Source organism: Cnephaeus nilssonii, assembly GCF_951640355.1.
Source record: "Cnephaeus nilssonii genome assembly, chromosome: X".
NCBI lineage: Eukaryota > Metazoa > Chordata > Mammalia > Chiroptera > Vespertilionidae > Cnephaeus > Cnephaeus nilssonii.
Window position 1 is genome coordinate 29930463 of NC_137071.1, and position 26578 is coordinate 29957040.

The 26578-nt window shown below is 37.1% G+C and overlaps 1 protein-coding gene and 1 pseudogene across 4 annotated transcripts in view; both read left to right on the plus strand.

Annotated features, from left to right (window-relative positions):
• The window catches only part of RPS6KA6 (ribosomal protein S6 kinase A6), a gene marked incomplete at its 5' end in the record, with an annotated part of 215953 nt that overhangs the window by 55358 nt on the left and 134017 nt on the right, over positions 1 to 26578 (plus strand). For all 3 annotated transcript variants that reach the window (XM_079765685.1, XM_079765686.1, XM_079765687.1), the window contains 4 exons: positions 3942 to 4055; positions 13276 to 13357; positions 14330 to 14410; positions 15951 to 16030. In XM_079765685.1, coding sequence (XP_079621811.1) covers positions 3942 to 4055; positions 13276 to 13357; positions 14330 to 14410; positions 15951 to 16030 — 357 coding nt within the window. The remainder of the gene's footprint in view (positions 1 to 3941; positions 4056 to 13275; positions 13358 to 14329; positions 14411 to 15950; positions 16031 to 26578) is intronic.
• LOC307095991 (CCAAT/enhancer-binding protein zeta-like) lies at positions 19545 to 21091 on the plus strand (annotated as a pseudogene). The gene has a single exon. The product of its transcript is annotated as a CCAAT/enhancer-binding protein zeta-like (transcript).

Sequence of the window (26578 nt, forward strand, 5' to 3'; positions counted from 1 at the left end):
GAAGTTAGAAATCATAACAAGCATATTCTCAAAACACAATGCTTTTTAAAATATATTTTATTGATTTTTTACAGAGAGGAAGAGAGAGGGATAGAGTGTTAGAAACATCGATGAGAGAGAAACATCGATCAGCTGCCTCCTGCACACCCCCCACTGGGGATGTGCCCGCAACCAAGGTACATGCCCTTGACCGGAATCGAACCCGGGACCCTTCAGTCTGCAGGCCGACGCTCTATCCACTGAGCCAAACCGGTTTTGGCAAAACACAATGCTTTAACATTAGAAATCAATGGCAAAAAGGAAGTAAAAAACCCCAAAATATGTGGAGATTATAGACCATGCTACTAAAAAAGTGGTTGGGTCAAAGAAGAAATAAAAGGTGAGATCAAAATAGATTCTTGACTTAAAAAAAAAAAAAGACCTATTCAAAAGGGGAAAATTACTCTCCTAGCAACTTAAAAGGGCCAGTGAAATGCTATTTTGATATATGAAAAACATCCACAGTCATCATTTTAGAGGTGATTTTTCATTTTTGACTGGTTCCTAATACCTTAAAGCTAAAATTTCTCTGCCTAGATGCCCCTCTTGAGAGAGTGCATGTTTGTCTACCTATGTGATACAAGTAATTTTAGCTGTTTTGAAACATAACTTACTTGAGACTAAGCTCTTGCTCAATTTGACCAGAGCCCCTATTGGTTTGTCCATTAATTAAAGGGTAAATTTATTGATAACATTCTTGCCATCATGGCCACATTAATATAGTACAGATTGATAATATTGGTTCACAAAAAAATACAGGTTTCAAATATACAAGTCAATAAAACATCATCTGCACACTGCATCTGCACCCATTGCCCCTAACTAAGTTTCTTTCTGACCCCATTTGCTCGCCCTTTGCCCAACTCTACCTATTCCCCACCCCATGACTATCACCACACTATTGTCTGTGTCTATGTGTTATATAGACATAGACAATAGTGTCTATTAACTATTGTTATATAGGGTCCTTTTTAATAAAGACGGAATATGCTAATTGACCCTCATGCTGTCGCAAAGATGGCGGCACCCACAGCCAATAAGGGAGGGAATACGCTAATTGACTGCCCTACCCTGAAAGATGGCGGCACCCACAACCAATAAGGAAGAATATGCTAATTGACTGTCCCGCCCTCAAAGATCGCAACACCCACAGCCACAAGATGATGGCACCTAGTCCCCTCAGCCCCTCCGGGGCAGCAGGTGCATGGCAAGGCCAGGCCCGTAGGCAGGCCCTGCCACTCCACGCACCTGCCTCCTGAGTCCCCCAGTCCCCTCAGCTCCCCAGCTGCCCAGGGCCGGCCCGAGGCGCAGGCAAGCCTCGGATGGCGGCTACCCAGCCGCCCAGGGCTGCCCGAGGCTCAGGTAACCATGGCCAGCCGAGGTTTGTGCTGCCAGCAGTGGCAAAAGCAGAGGTGTGATGGGGTGTTGCCTTCCCCTGATCTCTGGGTTGCCTCCTGCCCCTGAGGGCTCCCGGACTGTGATAGGGGGCAGGCCGGGCTGAGGGATGCCCCCCTCCAGTGCATGAATTCATGCACAGGTGGGTTTCCTCTACCTGGCTGGCGATTGGGGCCGATCAGGGCCATCATGCCCAGTCCCAATAGGGCCAGTCTCCAGGGAAGGACCGTGGGGAGGGCTCCAGGGCATGTCTGGCCTTGTCTCACCCAGTCCCGATTGGCCAGACCCCAGCAGCAAGCTAACCTACTGGTCAGAGCATCTTCCCCCTGGTGGTCAGTGAACATCATAGCAACCGGTCAGTTGACCACCCGGTCGGACACTTAGCATATTAGGCATATATATATATATATATATATATATATATATATATATATATGTTTTTTCTTGCCTAATCTCTTCGCTTATTTCACCTAGCTCCCCAACCCCATTCCCTCTGACAGCTGTCTGATCTCTGTATCTATGAGTCTCTTTTTATTTTATTGGTTTATTTTGTTCATTAGATTCCACATATAACTGAAATCATATGGTATTTTTCTTTCTCTTCCTTGCTTATTTTACTTAGCATAGTATCTCCAGGTCTATCCATACTGATATCCCAATAACTTCTATTAAAAACATGGTACAGTGTTGTGCAAAGGTAGTTTTACAGCTGTGAGTATGTGAAACACAGAGTTTATTCTTGTATTATTATTTATTAATTATTGTATTACTTTCCATATGGACAAATGTTAACCTACTTTTGCCCCAACCCTGTAATGGGAAGCTATTGAGACATTGTAGGCATTGTGATAAATTAGTCATGTGACCTTAAACTCTAAATCTCAGTTTTCTCCTTTATACAGTGAGAAGGTTGGATAATATATCTCAGCTCTTATTTTGTGATATGTAATACATCTGAGGATTTATTTTTTCATCCTAGCTACTGTGTCTTTCTATGGACTAACATTGTAGCTCACTTGAGTGTAGTCTTAACAGCTGAGTTGAGTCTTACATCAAAGAGAAGAAACACTCTCTGGGTAGTTTCCTTTCTGCCTTATCTAAGTGTTAGGAAATCTGGCATATAACTTATATATAACATTTAATTTTTTAAATATATTTTATTGATTTCAGAGACGAAAGGAGAGGGAGAGAGAGATAGAAACATCAATGATGAGAGAGAATCATTGATCAGCTGCCTCCTGCATGCCCCCTACTGGGGATGGAGCCCACAACCCAGGCATGTGCCCTTGACCGGAATCAAACCTGGGACCCTTCAGTCCACAGGCTAAAGCTCTATCCACTGAGCCAAACCAGCTAGGGCTATATATAACATTTTAATAAAAGTAGGGTTATGGCCTGGAAACATTTGTTTGGGCTTTGCAGATTGTGTGTCTATGCCAGTTTCTATTTTAATGATGCGACTAGTTATACATTTAAATATTGATATATCACTGACTAATTAAAAGGGTGTAGTGAAATACTATTCAAGAGAAGCTGGAGTTTCACATTTATTTGCCATGCTCTACAGTTTACAAAAACATATTTATCTCTTGACTTTTTTGCATCCACCTCATGAGTCACATTGTGGTGAGAGTCTTAAGACACTTTGTTGTTTATATTTTCCTTGTACTGGGAAAGTTGAAGCATAGATTTTATATGCTTTTTAAAAATTAAATATTTATTGTTGAAAGTATTACATACGACCCCCTTTTCTCCCATTGCCCTCCCCCCTTCCCCGCCCAGGCCTCCACCACCCTATTGTCCCAGAAATCTATGGCAATTTTATACATCAATAATGAACTCTCAGAAAGGAAAACTAAACAAATAACCCAATTTACTATTGCAACAAAAAAATTAAGATACTTAGGAATAAATTTAACCAAGGAGGCAAAACACCTGTATTCGGAAACATACAGGATGTTGAAAAAAGAGATAGAAGAAGATATACGCAAGTGGAAGAATATACTGTGTACATGGATTGGTAGAATCAACAACATTAAAATGGCCATATTACCAAAAAATATATATAGATTCAATACAATCTCTATCAAAATACCAACAGCTTATTTCACAGACCTAGAACAAATATTCCAAAAATTTATATGGAATAAAAAAGAACCTGAATAGCCACAGCAATCTCGAGAAAGAAGAACAAAGTTGGAGGGATCACAATACCACAGATATCAAGTTATACTACAAAACCACTGTACTCAAAGAAGCCTTGTACTGGCACAAGAACAGGTATATGCTTTTATTTACATGAAATTATATAATGGGGCTGGTGGTAGTGGTGAAGCTCTGTTTTAGAAAACAGGGAAATGGGGATACCAGTAGCCCGTAAAACTCTTTGCTAGATTGAAGGAGTTGGGTATTAAATTATTTCTGGTATGTTCCCTGACTCTAAGCTTATCATAACATGTTGCAACTGGATACGAATTATGAATATTATTTGGATTTTCTTTTTACAGGATGAAGGAGTTAAAGAAATTCCTATTATTCATCATGTTAAGGAAGGATATGAGAAAGCAGACCCTGCACAGTTTGAGTTGCTCAAGGTTCTTGGTCAGGGATCCTTTGGAAAGGTAATGAATGCTGTTTTCCACATTTGCTTCTCTTCTAAACATTCAGCAAAAAAGTGTACACATAGCTAGAAATCTGTTAACTGTGCCTTTTCTAGATTTGTCAAAGGATGTAGACAAAGATAACTTCCTAATTTTACTAATTTTATTTCTGTTGTACTTTTAGTTCCATTTATTTATACTTCTCTATATAATCACGGTTGTCAATTGCCCTGGGCTCACTCATTTTTCTAGGGCAAGATATATCGTGGTATTTATTAGCTGCCTAAATCAAGGTACATTGATTTTTCAAAAAAAAAAAAAGTTGACGTTTTCCTATTTACAAGCTAACATGATCACAACTTGCTCTCGACTGCTGATTTAATCTATATTCCTTAGCTCTATCATAGAAGTCAGAATGTATGTATCAATTCATGTATAAATGCATGAATTCATATATCATCTGCTAAAGCAGTATGTGTGTAAAGTATAGCAAGGGTAGGTACTGAGGGATATGTGAATTATGTCAAATTTCTTCCTTTCAAGGATCTTAATTTTAAGAAAGAAAGCAAAATTGAGAAAGATTATCTGTGAAACTCATTACTAAAATTGTTTATTGAATACTCTATGGCATATGATTTTTGGAAAAGAAATATGTAGGTCTGGTTCCTGACTTTTGTGCACCTAGCATCTAATACATGAAAATCATTGCATACATGCAGTAACACCCTTTAGGAAAACAACAACAACAACAATTTAAGGGAGAAAGATAATGAGAAACTACTAATTTCAAAGTGTCTGAGATTTAATTTCAAAGAAGAAAAGTAAAGCCATTGAGCAGTGGTGATTTATCATACTCAGAAACATTTTAAAAGAAAGACACTTATTGAACATCCAGCGTGTGCCCAAGAGTTGCAAAAGCAGTATTAGTGAATATAAAATAGACATTAATTCTTAAAATATCCCAATATTTATGTGGTATTGCTGTAACATTTAAAATATAGAGAAACATTTCCAGGACACAAAAAGGACAAATTAAGCTGGGTTGTAGTTTAGCAGTGAATTGGTACAAGAGATATGTGAAGATAAGCAAATAGGACTTGAATAGTTGTTCTGGCAAGAGTAAAACTAGAAAGAGCTTTTAATAGAATGTGTGTGTGTGTGTCGGGGGGTTGTTTATAGAATTGACCTGTAGAGTAGGTATGTTCATTTTGCACAGCTTTATTTTAAATTTTTTTAAAAATACAATATTCATTTAATTATTTTGCATTATATTTTTATATTAATTTTAGAAAACAGAGATAAAGTTCTTTCATATCCTGATTGTATAAGTGCTTAAATATCAATTTAAATAAAATCATACCAGGCAAACATTTCAAGTCATTATACTATATTGCTTTTTCATTTGATGTATATGTTTATTTATATGTGTATTTATATCCAGCTTTGTTCTAGAAAGCATTTAACAATTTCATAGATGAATGGTAAAAACATAAAATTAAAATAAGTGGAGAAGATGATGGAATCCAAAAAGTAGAGCAGGAGATCTTAGGTGACGCCAGGAATGTGTTCTGTTGTTCATAAACGCATGGCATAAAGGGCCTATGCATCTTCTAGAAGTGGGACAAAAATGAATATTTAAATTTTCTGGCAGCCATTATAAATAAACTGATACATTTAATTATATGATTATTTGACAGTATCTTCAATGTAGAAACAGATCAAACAGACCAGAGAAGTTTTTCTCATGGCCTTTGTAAAAGAAAATGCAGTATAACATAATGAAATGTCTTTAATAGCATCTTCACATTAAATATAGCAGCATGCTGACAAGTACTCAATGTAATCATGAAATTCAGGAAACACTCAGCTCTGTCTGTGCAGAAATTTTGCTTTAACAAGAATATCATAGAAGCCTTTTTAAAATCCCTAATATTAAAAATACAGAATAGTGATATTTATGCAGTTCATCAATCAAAGAAATATTAAGGAAGTAGCTTATTTTTTTCTTCCTAGCATGTGAACATATTTTCTTGTCAGTATTGCATCATTTGTGTAGGCATTATGTGGGTGTGACTTGTTATATGCTGAACCTATTTAGGAATTTGGCCAAGGCTATGAATCAGAAAAGTGTGGGAGCAATTCCAAGAAATTTTGGGATGCAGCCTTATTTAAGGTTTTATGCAAAATGTCATTGTTAAATGCAAGAAAAGGAATTTTAGACTATACAAAGCCTTGAAACATTAAATATCTTTATAGTCCATTTAATAGGGGAAAACCTTAGTATAGTCAGTTGTACAGTTGTACTTTAAAGAAGCACACATTATCATTGTGAAATATGAATATAAAATTCTGTACTAAACACACCAACTATAATGCTATTAGTTAACATTAATGTATGGATTTAAATGTAGTATAACAAATAATTTACATTAATTATTTTAAAACAATCAAATTATGCACATTAATACATGTTTGAAATTTTCAGACTAGCCTTTACTTGCCAGAGCATATATATACAAAGCATACATTTTAATATCTGTGGATTATAATTTTTTTGCTTTTATGGTAATAAAGCTTTTACTATAGGAATCAAAATGAATTTTTGAGAATATTAAACCCTTGTCTTCATAAGTAATTGATTAACTATCCAAAACTAGTTTTAAAAAAATACATATTTACATCTTAAAATTTCTTGCAGTCTTTAATCAATGTTAAATCTGGGTAATTTTTTAATTCTCTGTATCAAACACTAATTAATTCTTAATGGAAAGTATAAAAGTCCCTATCACCAAGAGAAAAAAATATTGGAGTAACTCACTCACTTATTGGTTTTTTGGACAGTCTATAATAATTGGATAAGGATGAATGAAAATAAACCTCTCTGATCAGTATAGATATATATTTTGGATTCAGTAATTTGAAGCTGTACCAACTTCTGTAGTTGATTATTGGGAAGAGAGCTGAGTGACAAGTGTTTTTTTTGCTAGGAACCTCACCATAAGACCTGCAATGAACAAATCAGGTGATGAACAAATAAGAAGTTACTTCTCTAGGCTGTGAATGATGGCTTCTATTATATGCCATATTGGGATACTAGTGAGTGTTAGAAGAGCTAGGGGAAAAAACAGTTGTTTTATACATGTGTCTTCTTGAAAGTCTGAGCTATCTTTTTCATTCTTCCTTCACTGTCTCTTTTTGCCTTCTATACTTCATTCTTTTCAATCCTACTAAAGGATGTGTTCTAGAAAAGTGGTGCTGTGTCATCTGTCTACCACTGGGTATCTGTAATATGCCTTCAGATGTTCTCAGGGCAAAAGTATCTATAATTATAAAAACATAATATGCAAATCGACTGAAAGACCAAACAGCGGAATGACCATCCGGACACCCTTCCTGACGTCCTTCCAGACGACCTTCAGGATGAAGCCAGGGCTGCGAGGGCCAAGGCAGCCGGGCTGCAAAGGCCTACTCTTGCATGAATTTTGTGCATCGGGCCTCTAGTTTTATAATAATACTGAGATATTATTTGTAAAACTTCTTCCACCTTGACACAATAAAGCAGTGACACCAAACTGTCAGTATTCATTGTATTCTTCATACACTTTCAGCTTTAAAAAACATGCAAGTTTTACTTAGGAATGACTTTTGTGAGGTGTTAGCAATCATTAAATTTATTAAATATCAATCATTGAGTACACCTCTTTTTAATATTGTGTGATAAAATGAGAAGTACACATACACCACTTAGCTGCATACCAAAAGATGTTGGTTGTGTCAAGAGAGCACTTGTGTGATTTTTTTTTAAGTTTTGAGCTGAACTAGCTACTTTTTAAAATGAAACAATTTTACTTGAAAGAATGATGAACAAACTATGATTCCTTAAAATTGGGCATCTGCTAGTGATTTATCAAAAATGAAATGTAGTAAGCCTGTATTTCATGGAAAACAACTGACAAAATTTTTTGAGCTTCGAAGCAATAAATTAGAATTGTAGAAAAATTTTATTTGCTATCATAAGCTTGATATCTTCTTAATACTCAAAATATATTTTTCTGATGAGATTACTGCTCTCAACATTTGGAAGATCTGCAAAACTCACATGATATTTTCAAATTAGGCATGAGTACAGACTCCATTTAAAGTGTCAGGTAGACCAGTGCATTATTACATAATAGAATATGGACATTAATTTGATATGGCTTCAGATTCTCCATTGCAACTAATCTTTAAGGAACTGCCACTTGTCAAATTCTTGTTTCATATCAAGGAAAAATAACCAAAGCTCTATGAACAGGCTATTCAAATATTCCCTTTTCTAAATAATAGTACATATCTGTGTGAGGTCTGATTTTTCTTGCTATACTTCAAGCAAAACAACTCAATTGCAACAGATTGAATGTAGAAGCAGATATGATAACCCAACTTGTCTTCTGCTAAGCCTGATATTAGAGACTTGTGAAAATGTAAATCAGAAAAAAAAGAAAATGTAAATCAGTGTCACTTTTTCAGTTTTTTGAAAAATATAGTTATCTTTTATAAAAATATTTATATTCACATGTAACAGATTTATTATCCTTAATGAATCAATCAGTAATTATTTTTCTGTTTTAATTTTCAATATGATAAATATCAATAGACTAGAGGCCCAGTGCATGATTGAATCATGCACGTGTAGGGTCCCCTACACGCTTTTGCTTTCGATCACGGGGGAGCTGGGTGCCTGTCCGCTGGTGCACCAGGCCTTTCAGAAGCCTCCGGCACGGCAGAGGCTTCTGAAAGACCTGGTGCCTGAGCGGACAGGCACCCAGCTCCCAAGCTTTTGCTTTCGATTGCTGGTGCACCGGGCCTTTCAGAAGCCTCCAGCGCGGCGGAGGCTTCTGAAAGGCCTGGTGCCTGAGTGGACAGGCACTCAGCTCCCACGCTTTTGCTTTTGATCGCGGGGGAGCTGGGTTCCTGTCCACTGGTGCACCAGGCCTTTCAGAAGCCTCCGCCCTGCCGGAGGCTTCTGAAAGGCCTGGTGCTTGAGCAGACAGGCACCCAGCTCCCCCGCTTTTGATGGTCCGCGGTGGGACGTAAGCTCGCTGCCCCAGAGGCCCCTTCTGTGCCGCAGCACAGCCATGGCGCAGACGCTGAGTTCCAGCCGCTGCTGGCGACGTGAGCTCAGCATCCCGCCGGCCCAATCGGCCACCCCGGCCACCCCGTGTCCCGCCCCCCCGCGCCTCCTGGCCAATCGCGGGCATAGCGAAGGTATGGTCAATTTGCATATTTGTATATTATTAGGTAGGATATAACTCACAAAAACAAAATCACTTTGACGTCTTCAATAATTTTTAACACTGTTAAGGATTCCAGAGAACAAAAAATTGAGAACTGCTTTCCTGGAAGAATTTGTTAAAGATAGTTCCACTTGTGGTGGAATCATATGTTTTCTTTTTAAAATATATATATTTTATTGATTTTTTACAGAGAGGAAGGGAGAGGGATAGAGAGTTAGGAACATTGATGAGAGAGAAACATCTAATCAGCTGCCTCCTGAACACCTCCTACTGAGGATGTGCCCGCAACCAAGGTACATGCTCTTGACCTGAATCGAACCTGGGACCTTTCAGTCCGCAGTCCGACGTTCTATCCACTGAGCCAAACACGTTAGGGAAGAATCATATGTTTTCATCCTCTTGGTTACATGATATTGATTAGAAAAAAGGGAACTGTTTGGTTATCTTCATTTATTTGCCCCTGTCAGTAAAATTGAGTGAAAACTTTGGGTCTGGTTATTAGGGTTAATACCATTTGCTTAGCTTTGAAGGTGTGTGTGTGTGTGTGTGTGTGTGTGTGTGTGTGTGTGTGTGATGCTAATCCTTTAACCTACTGCTTAAAAATTGATAAAGCCTGCCCCTTTAATCAGGTATACTAATAATATAAAATTCTATTTGTTTCCCAACAACTGCAAACTTGGGGGAAAAAAAACAGATGAGAAAATATGCATCTGGGGTCTGAGCTTCTTGAACTTGATCAATAAGTGTTATATGACATTGAGAACACCATGATAATGTAGTTCATGTGTGCCTTCTGTCTAACCCAGGTTGAATGATATTATTTTGCAATGAAAAAGTGAGACTTAGCACTGTTAATTTATAAGAAATTAATTTTTATTGCTTCTATTTTATAAAAATTACTGAAGGCAGACTATATGTATGCTAAATTTAACACTCTTTGCTCAAATGATTACCATTTTTATCAGTAAAAATTGTGGACTTTTAAGAATATAATTTTCAAGATTAAATCCAGTAAAAATAACTCCATGGAATGAAGCCACCATAATCTTCTATGGCAAGATACACACTTTCTCAGGGTTCTCTGTTGCTTAGGGAAAATTGTGTTGGAGTTCAGACTAGATTTTAGACAAGGAAGTAAGAGATGGTAGCAGTTTTAATTTGTTAGCTCTTTGCATACAAAAAATATTTATGGGGATATGCAAAATTTTTTATTTGGTTAAACTCCTAAACTCTTTAGTACAAAGATAGTTTTATGTTGCAAAAAACTAACCCTTTGTTAGCTTGTGGATTCTCTTGAATAGTCTCCTCCAATGTGGTATGAACTGTTTGTTACTGGTTCACTGTGTGACATGTTAAAAATCTGAGAGTAAGCATTTAGAAACTTTTACAGAAATTTAATAGAGTACTTTTATGTGTGGAATCTATTAGTTTAAAAAGGGATTATATTTTGTATGACATTTAAGTTTTGTATATATTTAATAAAAGTATGATCCACAGTGGGTTAGAAGAAAGGGAAAAAATACTTATTTATCTACACAGAAATTATGAGCAGCATTACCCTACATGACTGTGGGAGTGCTAAACCTTAAATGGTCCTTGAGTTTAGGTCTGAAATAAAGCCTTGCTTTCAGGATAGAAGAAAGCGGAAATTCCATGAAGTAAAAAACCTCCCCTCAACCCTGAGTTGGCTGATATATAATTACAAATAAAAGATCTGCAATAAAAGGTTTTGAGCTGAATCTTGGGAAATAGGCAAGACAAAAATTACTCAACAGTTCTCCCATCTGCAATTTTATGTCTACAAACTAGTGGCCCGGTGCACGAAATTTGTGCACGGGGGTGTGGGTTGTCCCTGAGCCTGGCCTGCACCCTCTCCAATCTGGGACCCCTCGAAGGATGTCCTACTGCCGGTTTGCAGGGATTGGGCCTAAACCAGCAGTCGGACATCCCTCTCACAATCCGGGACTGCTGGCTTCTAACCGCTCACCTGCCTGCCTGCCTGATTGCTCCTAACCACTCTGCCTGCCGGCCTGCTTGCCCACAACTGCCCCCCGCTGCCAGCCTGCTTGCCCCCAAATGCCCCCCCACAAGCCTGATCATCCCCAACTGCCCCCCATGCCAGTGTGCTCACCCCCAACTTCCTCCCCTGATGGCCTGCTCACCCCCATCTTCCCTCCCCACGAGCCTGCTCACTCTTAACTGCCCCTTGCTGGCCTGCTCACTCCAAACTGCCCCCCCCCCGCTGCCCTGATCACCCCCAACTGACCCCCACTGATGGTCTGCTTGCCCCCAACTGGCCCCACTGCTGGTCTGCTTGCCCCTAACTGCCCCCCCCTGCCGGCCTGATCACCCCCAAAGGCCCCCTACTAGCCTGATCAACCACAACTGCCCTCCCCTCGTGGCCTCTAACCGCCTCTACTTTGGCCCCGCCGCCATGGCTTTGTCCAGAAGAACATCCAGAAGGTCTCCTGGAAGTTCTCTTAGTCTAATTAGCATATTACCCTTTTATTAGTATAGATAGAGGCCTGGTGCAAGGGTGGGGGCCGGCTGGTTTGCCCTGAAGGGTATCCTGGATCAGGGTGGGGTTCCCTTGGGGCATGGGGCAGCCTGGGCGAGGGGCATGTGGTGGTTTGTAGGCTGGCCATGCCCCCATGGGGTGAGGGTCCTCGCTGTGGGGGATGTGGCCAGCCTGGGTGAGGGGCTGAGGGCCATTTTCAGGCTGGCCACAGGCCCTTCAGTGTGGGGGTCCCCACTGGGGTGCCTAGAAAGCTTGGGTGAGGGGCTGATGGCTGTTTGCAGGATGACCAGGCCCCCCAGCAGGGACTCTTACTCCATGGGGGCATGGCCATCCTGGATGAGGGGCTGAGGGCTGTTTTCAGGCTGGCCACACCCCCTTCATGGTGGGGATCCCTGTTGGGGTGCCTGGCCAACCTGGGTAAGGGGCTGAGGGCCATTTTCAGGCTGGCCACACCCCCCAGTGACCCAGGCTCCCAGGCCCTCCATTTTTTTTTCTTTTTCTCCAGCCCCTCCTTGAGCGGAGGCCAGGGCTGGCTGGAAGCTTGGCTTCCTCCGTCACTAAGGGCAACCCAAGCCTCCTGCTCACTCTAGCTCCATGGCCGCTGCAATCTTTGTTGGGTTAATTTGCATACTCGCTCCTTATTGGCTGGTGGGCGTAGTGGAAGGATGGTCAATTTGCATTTTTCTCTTTTATTAGTGTAGATTAGTTACTTGATCACATTTTCAATTTAAGCAACACTTAAATAGAACATGCTAGAGTTGGGGATGGCATGTTGAAGCATTGAAAAGGTTTTGCTAATTATTTTTTAAAACTGCATTTTACTAATAACACATAAAACTGAAATCTCTTTACATTTATCTTTATAGCTGGCTTTTAAAATTTAGTTTTTAATAAGTCATAATATTAGTTTAAAAATGTGATATATTATTTAAGCTTGATTGGCAAATTTAAAGAGTTTAACTTTCATTTGTTTATTGAGGTAATTTGCCATCATGATTCTTTTACTGGGCACACAGATAAGAATTGCACCTGATTTCTTATTAAAAATTAAAATTCCTAGTAACTTCTAAAATGGACCAATAAGGAAGTATAAATGAAGGTATCAAATTAATAGTCATCACATAGGTTGCTCTTTATTAAGGTAACAAAAAGGATCTTGGGTCTTAAAAGGACCTCCATTAGCTCAAATTGTTTTGTTATTTTTGCTGTCTTTTACATAAAAAAGTCCATGACCATATCATATATTTTTAAATTTTCTTTTCACAGTAGTGTGTATGAGAGTGTGATTTACTAAATGAATGAAAGTGAGAAAGTATTAAGAGCATATAATTTATAGGAACGTTACCTTTATGAAATAAAAAATGCAAGGACATATGCGTGTGCTAATGTGTATGTATAGCAAAAATTGCTTGAACGTTAATTTTACTATTTTTTATTCCCCTATTAGGTTTTTCTTGTTAGAAAGAAGACTGGCCCTGATGCTGGGCAACTCTATGCAATGAAGGTGTTAAAAAAAGCTTCTTTGAAAGGTAGAAAATTAGAAAGCTTATTTAAATAGAATTTGGGAAATCTCATTTTAAGAAATATTCTGTGTATTGCTTGTATAAGTTGAGTAGATTTAGTTTTCTTTTTCATTTTTTAATTAAACTTAATGGGGTGACATTGGTTAATAAAATTATATAGGTTTCAAGTATACATTTCTATGATACATCATCTTCATATTGCATTGTGTGCCCACCACCCAAAATCAGATTTTCTTCAGTCACCATGTATTTGACCCCATTTCCCTTTACTACTTCCTTACCCCCCTTCCCTCTGGTAGCTAACATACTGTTGTCTATATCTATGCATTTTTGTTTCTTTGTATTTCTAATTTGTTAATGAGTTAATTTCAGTTTTCTATCCCACCTATGATTGAAATCATATGGTTCTTGACTTTTTTGTCTTAGTTTTTTTAAATTTAGTAATGATTCAGTATTTTTTAGCTGTAATTGATATTTCTAAGGTTGATATTTGTATATGTCTTAATTTAGTGAGAGTATACCATGATAAAAATTTAATGGCATAAAAAGTGACACATTTAATAAAAAGAACTTATTGTATTAAGCTATATTCTTTTATTTGTTTTCTGTTCCATCTGTGTTGCTATTACATATTGAGAATGCACAACTGCCTGCATACACTTATGTACACTGTCTTCTAGGCTCTGATCAGAAAGCACCATGCTCAGTTTTAATCAATAAACTCATTTGAAAAATTAAGGACTAATACATAAAAAATGTATATAAGTCAAATACCTGTTTATGTCACTTTAACCCACCTTGAGATGTAAACTGAATTTATTTGCTTTCTGAGTATATGGTAATTACTGTTTAGGCATATATAGACTGCAAATTTAGGAATGTATAAAGTTACATTTTATATTTTTACATTTTGTTTGATGGAATGTCTATGGAAATTATATACAATAGTAATATATTCTAACCTTCTGTAATTTTTAGTTCGAGACAGAGTTCGCACAAAGATGGAGAGGGATATACTGGTGGAAGTAAATCATCCATTTATTGTCAAATTGCATTATGGTATGTAATATGTAGAAAGCCCTAGATGTAATTATTTTAAGTTGTATGCATTATTATATAAAGGAGTTAGATATCTTACATGAATGCTCTCTTCTGTGTTTAGGTATTCTTATTCTATGATGCTCTTACTGTGAAATTGAAGTGCATGTAGAAAAAAAAACTTACTATATGAGACTTTACAACACTTGTGACAATTTAATTTGGTTTATACACAGTGTAATATTTCTCTAGTTATCATTACAAAATTCCCTACAGACAATGCTTTTATCTTTCTTAGGTGTTGGCCTCAGCCCAATAAGCGGGGCTGCTCTATTAAATTGCTGCCAGGTTATTACATCTATTACCTCCAATTTCTAGAACATATTCTCTACTAATGTTGTTGACACCAATTTCTACTTCCTACAGATTTTTTTTGCAATAGCAATTAAAGTTTGTCTTCCATGAGTTAAGTCCTCTTAACAAAGTGATTGCAATGAGCCATTTTGTGTATTACTATTTTAACATTATTGCCTCCTGAGCTTCTATTCCTTTAATTGATTTTGTTCTTCACCATGTTGTCTCCCCCCAATAAAGCAATACACTGTTACACTGGGTTTATACCAATCTTATACCTTAGAGGGGGAAAAGGAGTGGACCATAGACTTAATTTTTTTTTAAGGTGAAGGGAGTTTGGCTTTTTAAGATTTGGCATTGGCTCTTTTAGAAGATAGTGACCAAAATAAATCTGAAGTGTTGATTAGTAAGAAAAACACATAGATTAATATGAGAATATACTGGCAGAACTATATGGGAACTGTATACCATTCTGTACTCTTCAGTAAATAAGATTAACTTTTCATAAGTACCATGTCTTTACTAACTTACTAAGTAGTAGTATAAAAAATTTATCACTAGCTATATTAGCAAGGAGATTTCAGATAAAGGTTGTGCTGGATTCAGTAAGTCAAATCAGATCATTCACCTTATTTTTAACTTTAGTAGCCATTTTCACTAAACTGCATCAATAATATACCATAAACTTTAGTTCAAGTGGCATTAATGTCTTTGTCATCTTGTAACTTGAAGTTCTGTGTCTTTATGATGCATGTGCTGGGTGTTCTGACTTTGTGTTCCTCTTATTGGTGGTGTTTCTTTCACCATGGTTTCCGAGGATCAAGTGAATGACCAGACATAGACAGTGAAAGCTTAATAGAGGAAAGAGGTGGCATTTTGGTTAAGCTTGAAAGAATTAGATTTTCAATAGGTGGGGATGCAGACTTCAGACAATAGTAGTATAACATGATGTTCAAAAATCAGGAAAATGAGGGTAGTAGAAGTTTCTGTGTGAAGCCACATGCAAGATTGATTATGTTCTTGGAAGGGTTTTATAGTTATTTCAACACCAGGTTTAATTTTGAAATAATGTGATCCAATAATGGACCATGTGAGTAAATGCTTAATTGGTATATAGTGTTCAATGATAAAATTCTAAACTTAAAAGTATACTAAGCTTTTTAAGCCTTTAATATTGTTATATTACTATATTCTATTTTTAAATTAGCCTTTCAGACTGAAGGGAAGCTGTATTTAATACTGGATTTTCTCAGAGGAGGAGATGTCTTCACAAGATTATCCAAAGAGGTATCTGTTTGTAAATCTTTACATGTTTTCTTGAAACAAAACTAAGAAAAATCAATTTGTTTCTTTTTCCTATAGAAATATTAAATGTTATCTGTTCTGTTTGTTTCATTGCATAGCATTTAGTGGATATGCCAATTAATCGTATTTTCTATCTGCCTGTGTCATTTAGATTATCTCAATGTGCTACTTATTATTCTCTTAGGCACAAGATCAATTTAAATAACTGGATGAAGCATATAAGGCCACACCTAGGTCTTTGGCTACAGAAGCTACCAAAGTACCTCTGGGAGTAGTGTTTAATTTATTTATGTTTAAAACAGTTTTATGGTGGTATAAATTACATACAACAAACTGCATATATTAAAGCATACACTTTCATAAATTTTGACATTTGTATATATCCCTGAAACCATCATCACAATCAAAATAATTAGCTTCTCCATCACCCCAAGAGTTTTTTTGTACCCCTTTGTCAAGTTTCCATCCTGTCCCACCCCTGCTGAATCTGCTTTCTGTCACTGTTTGGTTTAAATGTTTTAGGATATTATATAAATGGAATTCTATAGTATGTATTTTTTGTCTGACTTATTTATCTCAGCAGAATTATTTTGAAATTCATCCATATTGTTACATGTACCTATACTTTATTCATTTTATTGTTTTGAGTATTCCACTTTATGGATACACCATGATTTGTTTATTCATTCACTTGATGGATGTTTGTGTTTGCAGTTTTTGGATATTACTAATAAAACTGCTAAAACATTAACATACAAATGATTGTATGGACATATATTTTCAGTTTTCATGTTTAAATACCTAGAGTATAATGACTGGATTGTATGTTTTTATTTTAGTTTTCTTTCGTAGTTTACATTAGGGTTTATAGTTGGTGTTGTACATTCTATGGGTTTGGATAAATGTATAATGACACATATCTACCATTGTAGTCTCATACAGAGTAGTTTCACTGTCTTAAAAGTCCTTCATGCTCTGCTTATTCATTCCTCTTTCTCCCCAACCATGATTGGGTTATATAGTAGGTATATGTTTTAACTTATTTTAAAGACACTTAAACTTTTCCAAAGTGGTTATATAATTTTTACATTCCCACCAGCAGCATATGAGAGTTTCAGTTGCTCTACATCTTTGTCAACACTTGGTATGATCAGTCTTGTTTTAATTTTGGACATCTCATAAGTGTGTACTGGTACCTTGTTATCATTTGGAATTTTATTAGCCTGAAGATTAATGATGTCAGTCATCTCTTCATGCACTTATTTGAAATCTATATATTCTCTTTAAAAAATGTCTGTTCAAATCTTTGGCCCATTTTTTGAAATGGGTTGTTTCTTACTGAGTTTTGAGAATCTTTATATATTTTGCGTGGTAAGTCCTTTATCATATAGGTTGTTTGCAAATATTTTCTTCTGGTCTATAGTTTGTCCTTTTATTCTCTTTAACAGTATCTTTCTTTTTTATTTCAAATTTATTTTTTATTCAATAAATATTTATTGAGTTATATCTCATTAAACAAAAGAAATAACGTATACAAACAGATAATAGGGGGGTGAGGGCATATGCTGGGGGTGGGAGAGGCTGGGGAGAGGTCAATGGGTGAAAAAAGAAACTTATGTAATACTTTAAACATTAAATAATTTAAATTTTAAAAAGTATATAAACAAAACTTCATGAAAATTAAGAACTTCTGCTAACAGTATCTTTCTAAAAGCAGTTCTTAATTTTGATGAAGTTTTATTAATATACTTTTTAATTTTTAAATTCTTTATTGTTTAAGGTATTACATAAGTTCCCTTTTTCACCCATTGACCCCTCCCCAGCCTCTCAGATCCCCCAGCACATGCCCTCACCCACCCTACTGTCTGTGTCCATTGTTTCCGCTCATATGCATGCATACAAATCCTTCAGTTGATCTTTTACCCTATCCCCCTCCCCTGCCTTCCTTCTTAGGTTGGACAGTCTTTTCAATGCTTCTATGACTCTGGCTCTATTTTTGTTCATCAGTTTATGTTGTTCATTATATTTCACAAATGAGTGAGATCATATGATATTTCTCTTTCTCTGACTGGCTTATTTCTCTTAGCATAATGTTCTCCAAGTCCATCCATGCTGTTGCAAATGGTAAGAGTTCCTTCTTTTTTACTGCAGCATAGAATTCCATTGTGTAGATGTAACACAGTTTTTAATCCACTCATCTGCTGATGGGGGCACTTAGGCTGTTTCCAAGTCTTAGCTATTGTAAATTGTGCTGCTATGAACATAGGGGTGCATATATCCTTTCTGATTGGTGTTTCTGATTTCTTGGGATATATTCCTAGAAGTGGGATCACTGGGTCAAATGGGAGTTCCATTTTTAATATTTTGAGGAAACTCCATACTGTTTTCCACAGTGGCTGCACCAGTCTGCATTCCCACCAGCAGTGCATGAGGGTTCCTTTTTCTCCACATTCATGCCAGCACTTGTTGTTTGTTGATTTGTTGATGATAGCCATTCTCACAGGTGTGAGATGGTAACTCTTTGTTTTGATTTGCATCTCTTGGATGATTAGTGACTTTGAGCATGTTTTCATATGTCTTTTGGCTTTCTGTATTTCCTCTTTCGAAAAGTATCTATTTAGGTCCTTTGCCCATTTTTTTTAAATGGATTGTTTATCTTCCTTTTGTTATGTTTTATGAGTTCCTATACATTTTGGAGATTAAACCCTTATTGGAGATAACATTGGTAAATATATTCTCCCATGCAGTGGGCTTTCTTGTTATTTTGTTGATGGTTTCTTTTGCTGTGCAGAAGTTTTTTTATTTTGATGTAGTCTCATTTGTTTATTTTCTCCTTAGTTTCCATTTTCCTAGAGCTGTATTGGTAAAGATATTGCTAGGACATATGTCTTATATTTTGTAGCCTATGGATCCTTTTAGGATTTTTATGCTTTCCTGTCTTATGTTTAAGTCCTTTATGCATTTTGAGTTTTTAAATAAATTATGTTTTGCTGTCCTACTTAAGGGATATTTGTCTAATCCCAGGCCATAAATATTTTTCTCCTATGTTTTCTAGAAGTTTTTTAGTTTTAAGTTTTACATTTAAATTTATAATCTATTTTCAGTTCATTTTAGTATGTGGTGATAGATATATTTGTTGTAGTTGCCGTCTCTTATTTATACAGGGTGGGACAAAAGTAGGTTTATAGTTGTTCATATGGAAAATAATACAATAATTAATAAGTAATAATACAAGGATAAACTCTGTATTTCGAATACTCATAACCATAACCTACTTTTGACCCACCCTGTATTGAAATATCTATTGTTGTAGCATCATCATTGGTAAACACTGTTTTCTTCACAAAATTACCTTGAATTTTTTCTTGCAAATCAATTGACCCCAAAAAATGAAGGTAGAAGAAACCTTTGGAGTTCCATGCCGAGCGGCCCTGGGGTCCTGACGGGAGGATAGAAGATTCGGACGAAGACGACGAGGATGATAATGAAGCCGAGAATGGGTTCTCCATGGAGGAAGTATTACGGCTTGGAGGCACCAAGGAAGATGTTGGACCCAGGGTTAATGACATGTTCAAAACAAGCCATGTTTCTTAACCTTGTCTAAAAGTCTCTGAAAGCTGACATCGTGTTGCGAAGGGTGAAGGCTTTTGTGAAGAGGTTACTTCAAGTTACTTGTGAACAGATGCCACCATTCATATGTGGAACTTTATATCTTGTGTCTGAGATCCTAAAAGCAAAACCAGGGTTAAAGAGTCAACTAACTGATCATCCAGAATCTGATGATGAAGAAAATTTTATTGACATAAATGATTATGAAGACATAGAAACATTCACTGATGCAGATAAAGAAACAGGTACAATGAAAAAAAGTTGAGACAGAAGAAACTGTGTCTAAAAATCATATGGAAACCAAAAAATCAGAGTCTGCATCTTGGGTACACTTTGATAATTTGAAAGGTGGCAAACAGTTAAACACATACGATCCATTCAGTAGAAACCCTTTGTTCTGTGGAGCTGAAAACACAAGTTTTTGGGAACTCAAAAAGTTATCTGAACATTTTCATCCTTCTGTGGCTCTATTTGCAAAAACTATCCTTCAGGGAAATTATATTCAGTATTCAGGGGACCCACTGCAGAATTTCACACTAATGAGACTCTTGGATCGATTTGTATACCGAAATCCAAAGCCACATAAAGGCAAAGAAAACACAGATAGTGTTGTGATGCAACCAAAAAGAAAACATTTTATAAAGGATATCCGTAGTCTTGCTGTGAACAGTAAGGAGTTCCTTGCAAAAGAAGAAAGCCAAATACCAGTGGATGAAGTGTTTTTTTTTTATAGGTATTATAAAAAAGCTGCTATTGTTAAAGAGAAACAAAAACTGGATGCAGATGAAGAAAGTATAGAAGATGTGGATGATGTGGAATTTGAAAAGATGATTGATACATTTGAAGATGATAACTGTTTCACCTCTGGGAAGGATGATTTTGATTTTGCTGGCAACATGAAAAAGAAAAGAAAAGGAGCTAAGGGTGAGCCAGAAGATGAAGATTCAGAAGATAGTGATGATGACCTTGATAACTTAGATGATGATGAAGTTTCATTAGGAAGTATGAATGAAGAATTTACTGAAATTGATGAAGATGGAGGAGCATTTATGGATGTGTTGGATGATGAGTGAGGGCATTCAAGACCTTAATGATGAAGTGAGCTCCGAAGTCAATTCTAATAAAAGCAAGAGGAAAAGTGCAAATGATTTTGACTTTGCTGAATCATTTCAAGGACCCAGGAAGAAAAAGAAAAGAAATTTCAGTGACTCCAACCTATTTGTATCTGCTGAAGAGTTTGGACACCTATTGGATGAAAATATGGGATCCAAGTTTGACAACATTGGCATGAATGCCATGGCTAACAAAGATAATGCAAGTCTCAAACAGCTTAGATGGGAGGCTGAACGTGATGACTGGCTACACAACAGAGATGTGAAAAGTATCATCAGGAAAAAGAAAAGTTTCAAAAAGAAGAACCCCTCAAAAAATTAAAAAGCAAATAAAATGAGTGTTTTCTAAATAAATTATAAATTCAGATTGTACTTACTCCTAAATTTTGCTGTTCAACCATTTTTCTTGATCTTGCTCTCTGACTCCATACATTCCAGAATATTCAATGGATTTGTAATAAACTATAAATAAATTAAAAAATAGTTGCCATTTATAAAAATCATGTAAAAATATCAAAATTAAACACTATTGCAAAATAAAAAAATGAAGGTATATATCTAGACATATTATTCTATTCCATTGATCTGTTTGACTATCTTTATGCCATTTATACATTTTAATTGAATTTACTGAGGTGACATTAGTTAATACAATTATATTTTCAGGTGTACACTTGTATAATATATCGTATGTGTATTATATTGTGTGTTCACCACCCCAAATCAAGTCTATTTCCATCACCATTTATCCCCCCTTTACTCCCTTTTAACTCCCCCACATCTTTTCTTTCTGCTTATCACCATACTGTTGTCTGTGTCTATAAGGTTTTTTTTTTCTTGATCCCTTTATCTTTTTCAAAAAGGCCCCCAAACCCCTAATCTCTGACAATTCTTAGTCTGTTCTCTGTGAGTCTGTTTTTTTTTAAAGTTGTCTTTTTTGTTGAAAGTATTACCGATGTTCCCTTTCCCCCCGCATTGACCCTTTCTAGCCCGCTCCCTGCCCTAGTCTTTCACCATGCTATTGTCTGTGTCCATGGGTTATGCACATATGCATACAAGTTCTTTGGTTTATCTCTTCCCACTCACCCATTCACCTTCCCACCCACCACCTTCCCTCTGAGATTAAACAATCTGTTCCATGTTTCTATGTCTCTGCATGTATTTTGTTCAGCAGTTTATTTTGTTAATTCGATTCCACATATGAGTGAAATCATATGGTACTTGTCTTTCTCTGACTGGCTTATTTCACTTAGCTTAATACTCTTTAGGTCCATGCATTCTGTTGCAAAAGATAAGATTTCTTTCTTTTTTATGGCTAAATGGTATTCCATTGTGAAACTATACCATTTTCTTTGATCCACTCATCTACTGGTGGGCACTTGGGCTGTTTTCAGATCTTATCTATTATAAATTCTGCTCAATGAATATATGGGTACAGATATTCTTTCGAGTTAGTGTTTTGTGTTTCTTTGGATATATTCCCAGAAGTGGAATCGCTGGGTCATAAGGTAGTTCCATTTTTAACTTTTTGAGGAAACTCCATACTGTTTTCTACAGTGGCTGCACCAATCTGTATTCTTACTAAGAGTGCACAAGGGTTCCCTTTTCTCATCCTCACAAAAATTTGTTTTTTGTTATATTGATGATAGGCATTCTGACAGGTGTAAGGTGATATCTCATTGTGGTTTTAATTTGCATTTCTATGATGATTAGTGATGTCGAACGACTTTTCAGATGTTTATTGACCATCTCTATGTCCTCTTTGGAGAAGTCTATGTTCAGGTCCTTTGCCCATTTTTAATTGGATTCTTTGTCTTCCTGATGTTGACTTGTATAAGTTCATGATATTTTTTGGAAATTAACCTGTTATCAGATGTATCATTGGCAAATATATTTTCCCATTCAGTGGATTTCCTTTTCATTTTGTTGATGTGTTCTTTTGCTATGCAGAAGCTTTTTAGTTTGATGTAATACCATTATTTTTTTCTTTCCATTGCCTGAGGAGATATACTGGCAAAAATAATGCTATGGGTTATGTCTGAGATTTTACTGCCTGTATTTTTCTAGAATTTTTATGGTTTCAAATCTTACAGTTAAGTCTTTAATCCATTTTAAGTTTATACTTCTGTGTGGTATAAGAAGCTAATTTAGTTTCTTTTTTAAAAAATGTATCTGTCCAATTTTTCCAACACCATTTATTGAATAGACTTTCTTTACCTCATTGTATTTTCTGGCCTCCTTTGTCAAATAGTATTTGACCATAAAGGCATGGTTTTAATCCTGTACTCTCTATTGGGTTTCTTTGATGTACATACCTGTTTTTATGCCAGTGCCATGCTGTTTTGATTACTGTGGCCTCGTAGTATAATTTGATAGTAGGTAGCATGATTCCTCCAACTTTGTTCTTCATTCTCAAGATTGCTGTGCCTCTTCAAGTTCTTTTGAGGTTCCTTATAAAATGTTGGAAGATTTATTCTAGTTTTGTCAAATACATCATTGGTGTCTTGATAGGAATTGAGCTAAATCTATAGATTGCTTTGGGGATTATGGACATTTGATGATATTCATTTTTCCTATCCATGAACATGGATATGCTTCCACTTACTTATATCTTCTTCGATTTTTTTTCCAGTGTCCTATGATTTTATGAGTACAGATCTTTCATATACTTGGTTAAATTTATTCCTAGATATTTTTTTGAAGTAATTGTGAAATGGATTGTTTTCTTAATTTATCTTTCTAATAATTCACTATTGGTGTATAAAGATACAACTGATTTCTGAATGTTTATTTTGTATCTGGCTACTTTACTGAATTCTTTTATTAGTTCTAGTAGTTTCTTGGTGGAACCTTTAGGGTTTTCTATGTACGGTGTCATGTCATCTGAAAATAATGACTGTTTCACGTCCTCATTTCTAATTTTCATGCCTTTTATGTCTTCTGTCTAATTGCTGTGGCTAGGACTTCCAGTACTATGTTGAATAAGAGTGGTGGATGCAGACATACTTGTCTTATTTCTAACCTTAAAGGAAGCACTTTTAGTTTTTGCCCATTGAGTAACATGGTGGCTGTGGGTTTGTCATATATAGCCTTTATTATGTTGAGGTATATTCTTTTTCCCACTTTGTTGAGAGATTTTATGATAAATGGGTACTGGATTTTCTCACAAATTTTATCTGCATCTATTGATATTATCATGTGAGCTTTAGCTTTCATTTCGTTTATGTGGTGTATCACATTGATTTGTGGATATTGTACCAATTTTGCATTCCAGGAATAAATCCCACTTGATCATGTTGTATGATTTTTTTAATGTATTGCTGGATCCAGTTTGCAAATATTTTTGAGGATTTTAGCATCTATGTTCATCAGGAATATCCTATCTAATAATAGAATAATATGCAAATTAGGCATCACTCCACAACAAAAATGGCGACCGCCATACCCACAAGATGGGCGCGCCCAGTCCCCTCACCTCCGCTGCTGGAGTGTCTGGCCTGTCCCACCAGCAAACAGAGCACTGAGAGCAGGGCATGGTTGCTTCCTTAGTGCTGCGGCAGCGGGAAGCCACCAGGCCCTGCACACACGGAGCCGGCGGAGGAGTAGGGTCTGTCGCTGCGGCAGCAGGAAGCCACCAGGCCCTGCGCACACGGAGCCAGCAGAGGAGCAGGGCATGGCGTCTTCCCTATGGTCGTCGCGGTGATCGGGAAGATGCCAGGCCCTGCACACACCGAGCTGGCGGAGAAGCAGGGCCTGTCGCCGCGGCAATTGGGAAGACGCCAGGCCCTGCACACATGGAGCTGGTGGAGGAGCAGGGCATGGCGTCTTCCCGATGGTCACCGCAGTGATCGGGAAGACTCCAGTGCCACCAGAGCAGGACATGGTGGCTTCCTGATCTCGGCAGCTGGGAAGCCGCCAGGCCCTGCAAAGCCGGGCATGGCGGCTTCCTTAGTGGGGCAGTGGCAGGGAAGTCCCCAGACATGGCAGACAGAGCCCAGACAGCAGGGCTTGGGGGCTTCCTTAGTGGGCAGTGGCAGTGAGAACACCCCCAGGCCCCGCAGACAGAGCCTGGACAACAGGACATGGGGGCTTCCTTAGTGTGTCTGTGTCTGGGAAGTCCCCAGGCCCGGCAGACAGAGCACACTGCAGGGCATTGGGGCTTCCTTCACATGGCACATGGTGGCAGCAGGCAGAGAGCGACAGCAGGGCATGGGGGCTTCATCTCCATGGCTGCAGGGAAACCTCCAGGCCCCGCAGAGAGCAGAGAACCATGGGGAGTGGGCCTAAGCCATCAGTAGGATATCCTCTGAGAACTCCTGGATTGTAGAGGGTGCAGGTTGGGCTGAGGGATCCCCGTGCACGAATTTCGTGCACCGGGCCTCTAGTTGTCCTATAATTTTCTTTCTTTGTAGTGTCTTTATCTGGTTTTAGAATTAGGATAATGCTAGCCTGGTAAAATGAGCTTGGGAGTATCCCCTTCTCTTGAATGTTCTGGAATATTTTGAGGAGGATAGGTTTTCATTTTAATTTGAAAGTTTGATAAATTTCTCTTTTGAAGCTATCCAGTATTCTTTTTGTTGGAAGTGTTTTTCATTAGTGCTTTAATTTCACTTGTTGTAATCTATCTATTCAGGTTCTCTGATTTTATCTCATTGATTTTTAGATGGTTGTATGTTTCTAGTATTTTTTTCATTTTGTTTAGATTGTACAGTTTGTTGACATATAGTTATTCTTAATATTTTCTTACAATCCCTTGTATTTCTGTGGAGTCAGTCATTACATTTCCTCTCTTATTTCTCATTTTATTTATTTGGGTCCTTTTTTTTTTTCTTGATGAATCTGGTTAAAGTTTGTCAGTCTGGTTCACCTCCTCAAAGCAACAGCTCTTGGATGGATTCATTGATCTTTTGTACTGCTTTTTTTTTTAGAGTCTTGTTTATTTCTTTTCTGGTATTAATTTATTTTCTTCTATTAACTTTTGGCTTTGTTAGTTTTTCTTTTTCTAGATTATTTAAGTGTAAAATTAGATTCTTTACTTGGGATTATTTTCATTTCTATAAGTAGGCCTACAATCCTACAAATTTCCATTTTATGACTGCCTTCACTATGTTCCATAGCTTTTGGGTTGTTGTGTTCTCCTTTTCATTTGTTTCAAGATATCTTTTGAATTATACTGTGATCTCATTTTTAACCCAATCATTTTTTAGTAATCTGTTATTTAGATTCCATGTGTTTGTGAGTTTTTCAATTTTTTCCTTGTGATTTGATTTCAAGTTTCATGCCAACATGTTCAGAAAGATGCTTGATATGATTTCAATCTTAACTTTTTGAGACTTATTTTGTGTCATAATATATAGTCTCTGCTGGATCATGTTCCATGTACACTTATAAAGAATGTATAGTTTGATGCTTTGGGGTAAAATGCTCTTAATATATCAATTAAATGTATCTGGTCTTTTGTGTCATTTAAGGCTGCTGATTTCTTGTTGATTTTCTGTCCTGAAGATCTATCCATTGATGTCAGTGAGGTGTTAAAATCCCCTATTATGACTGTACTAGTGGCCAGGTGCATGTGAAATTCGTGCACATTAAAAGGGAATTAATTAGAGAAAATATTTTAATACTAGAGGCCTGGTGCACGAAATTCGTGCACGGAGGGGGGTTGTCCCTCAGCCCAGCCTGTACCCTCTCCAATCTGGGACCCCTCAAGGGATGTCCGACTGCCTTGAGGGCAGTCGGACATCCCTCTCACAATCCAGGACTGCTGGCTCCCAACTGCTTGCCTGCCTGCCTTCCTGATTGCCCCTAA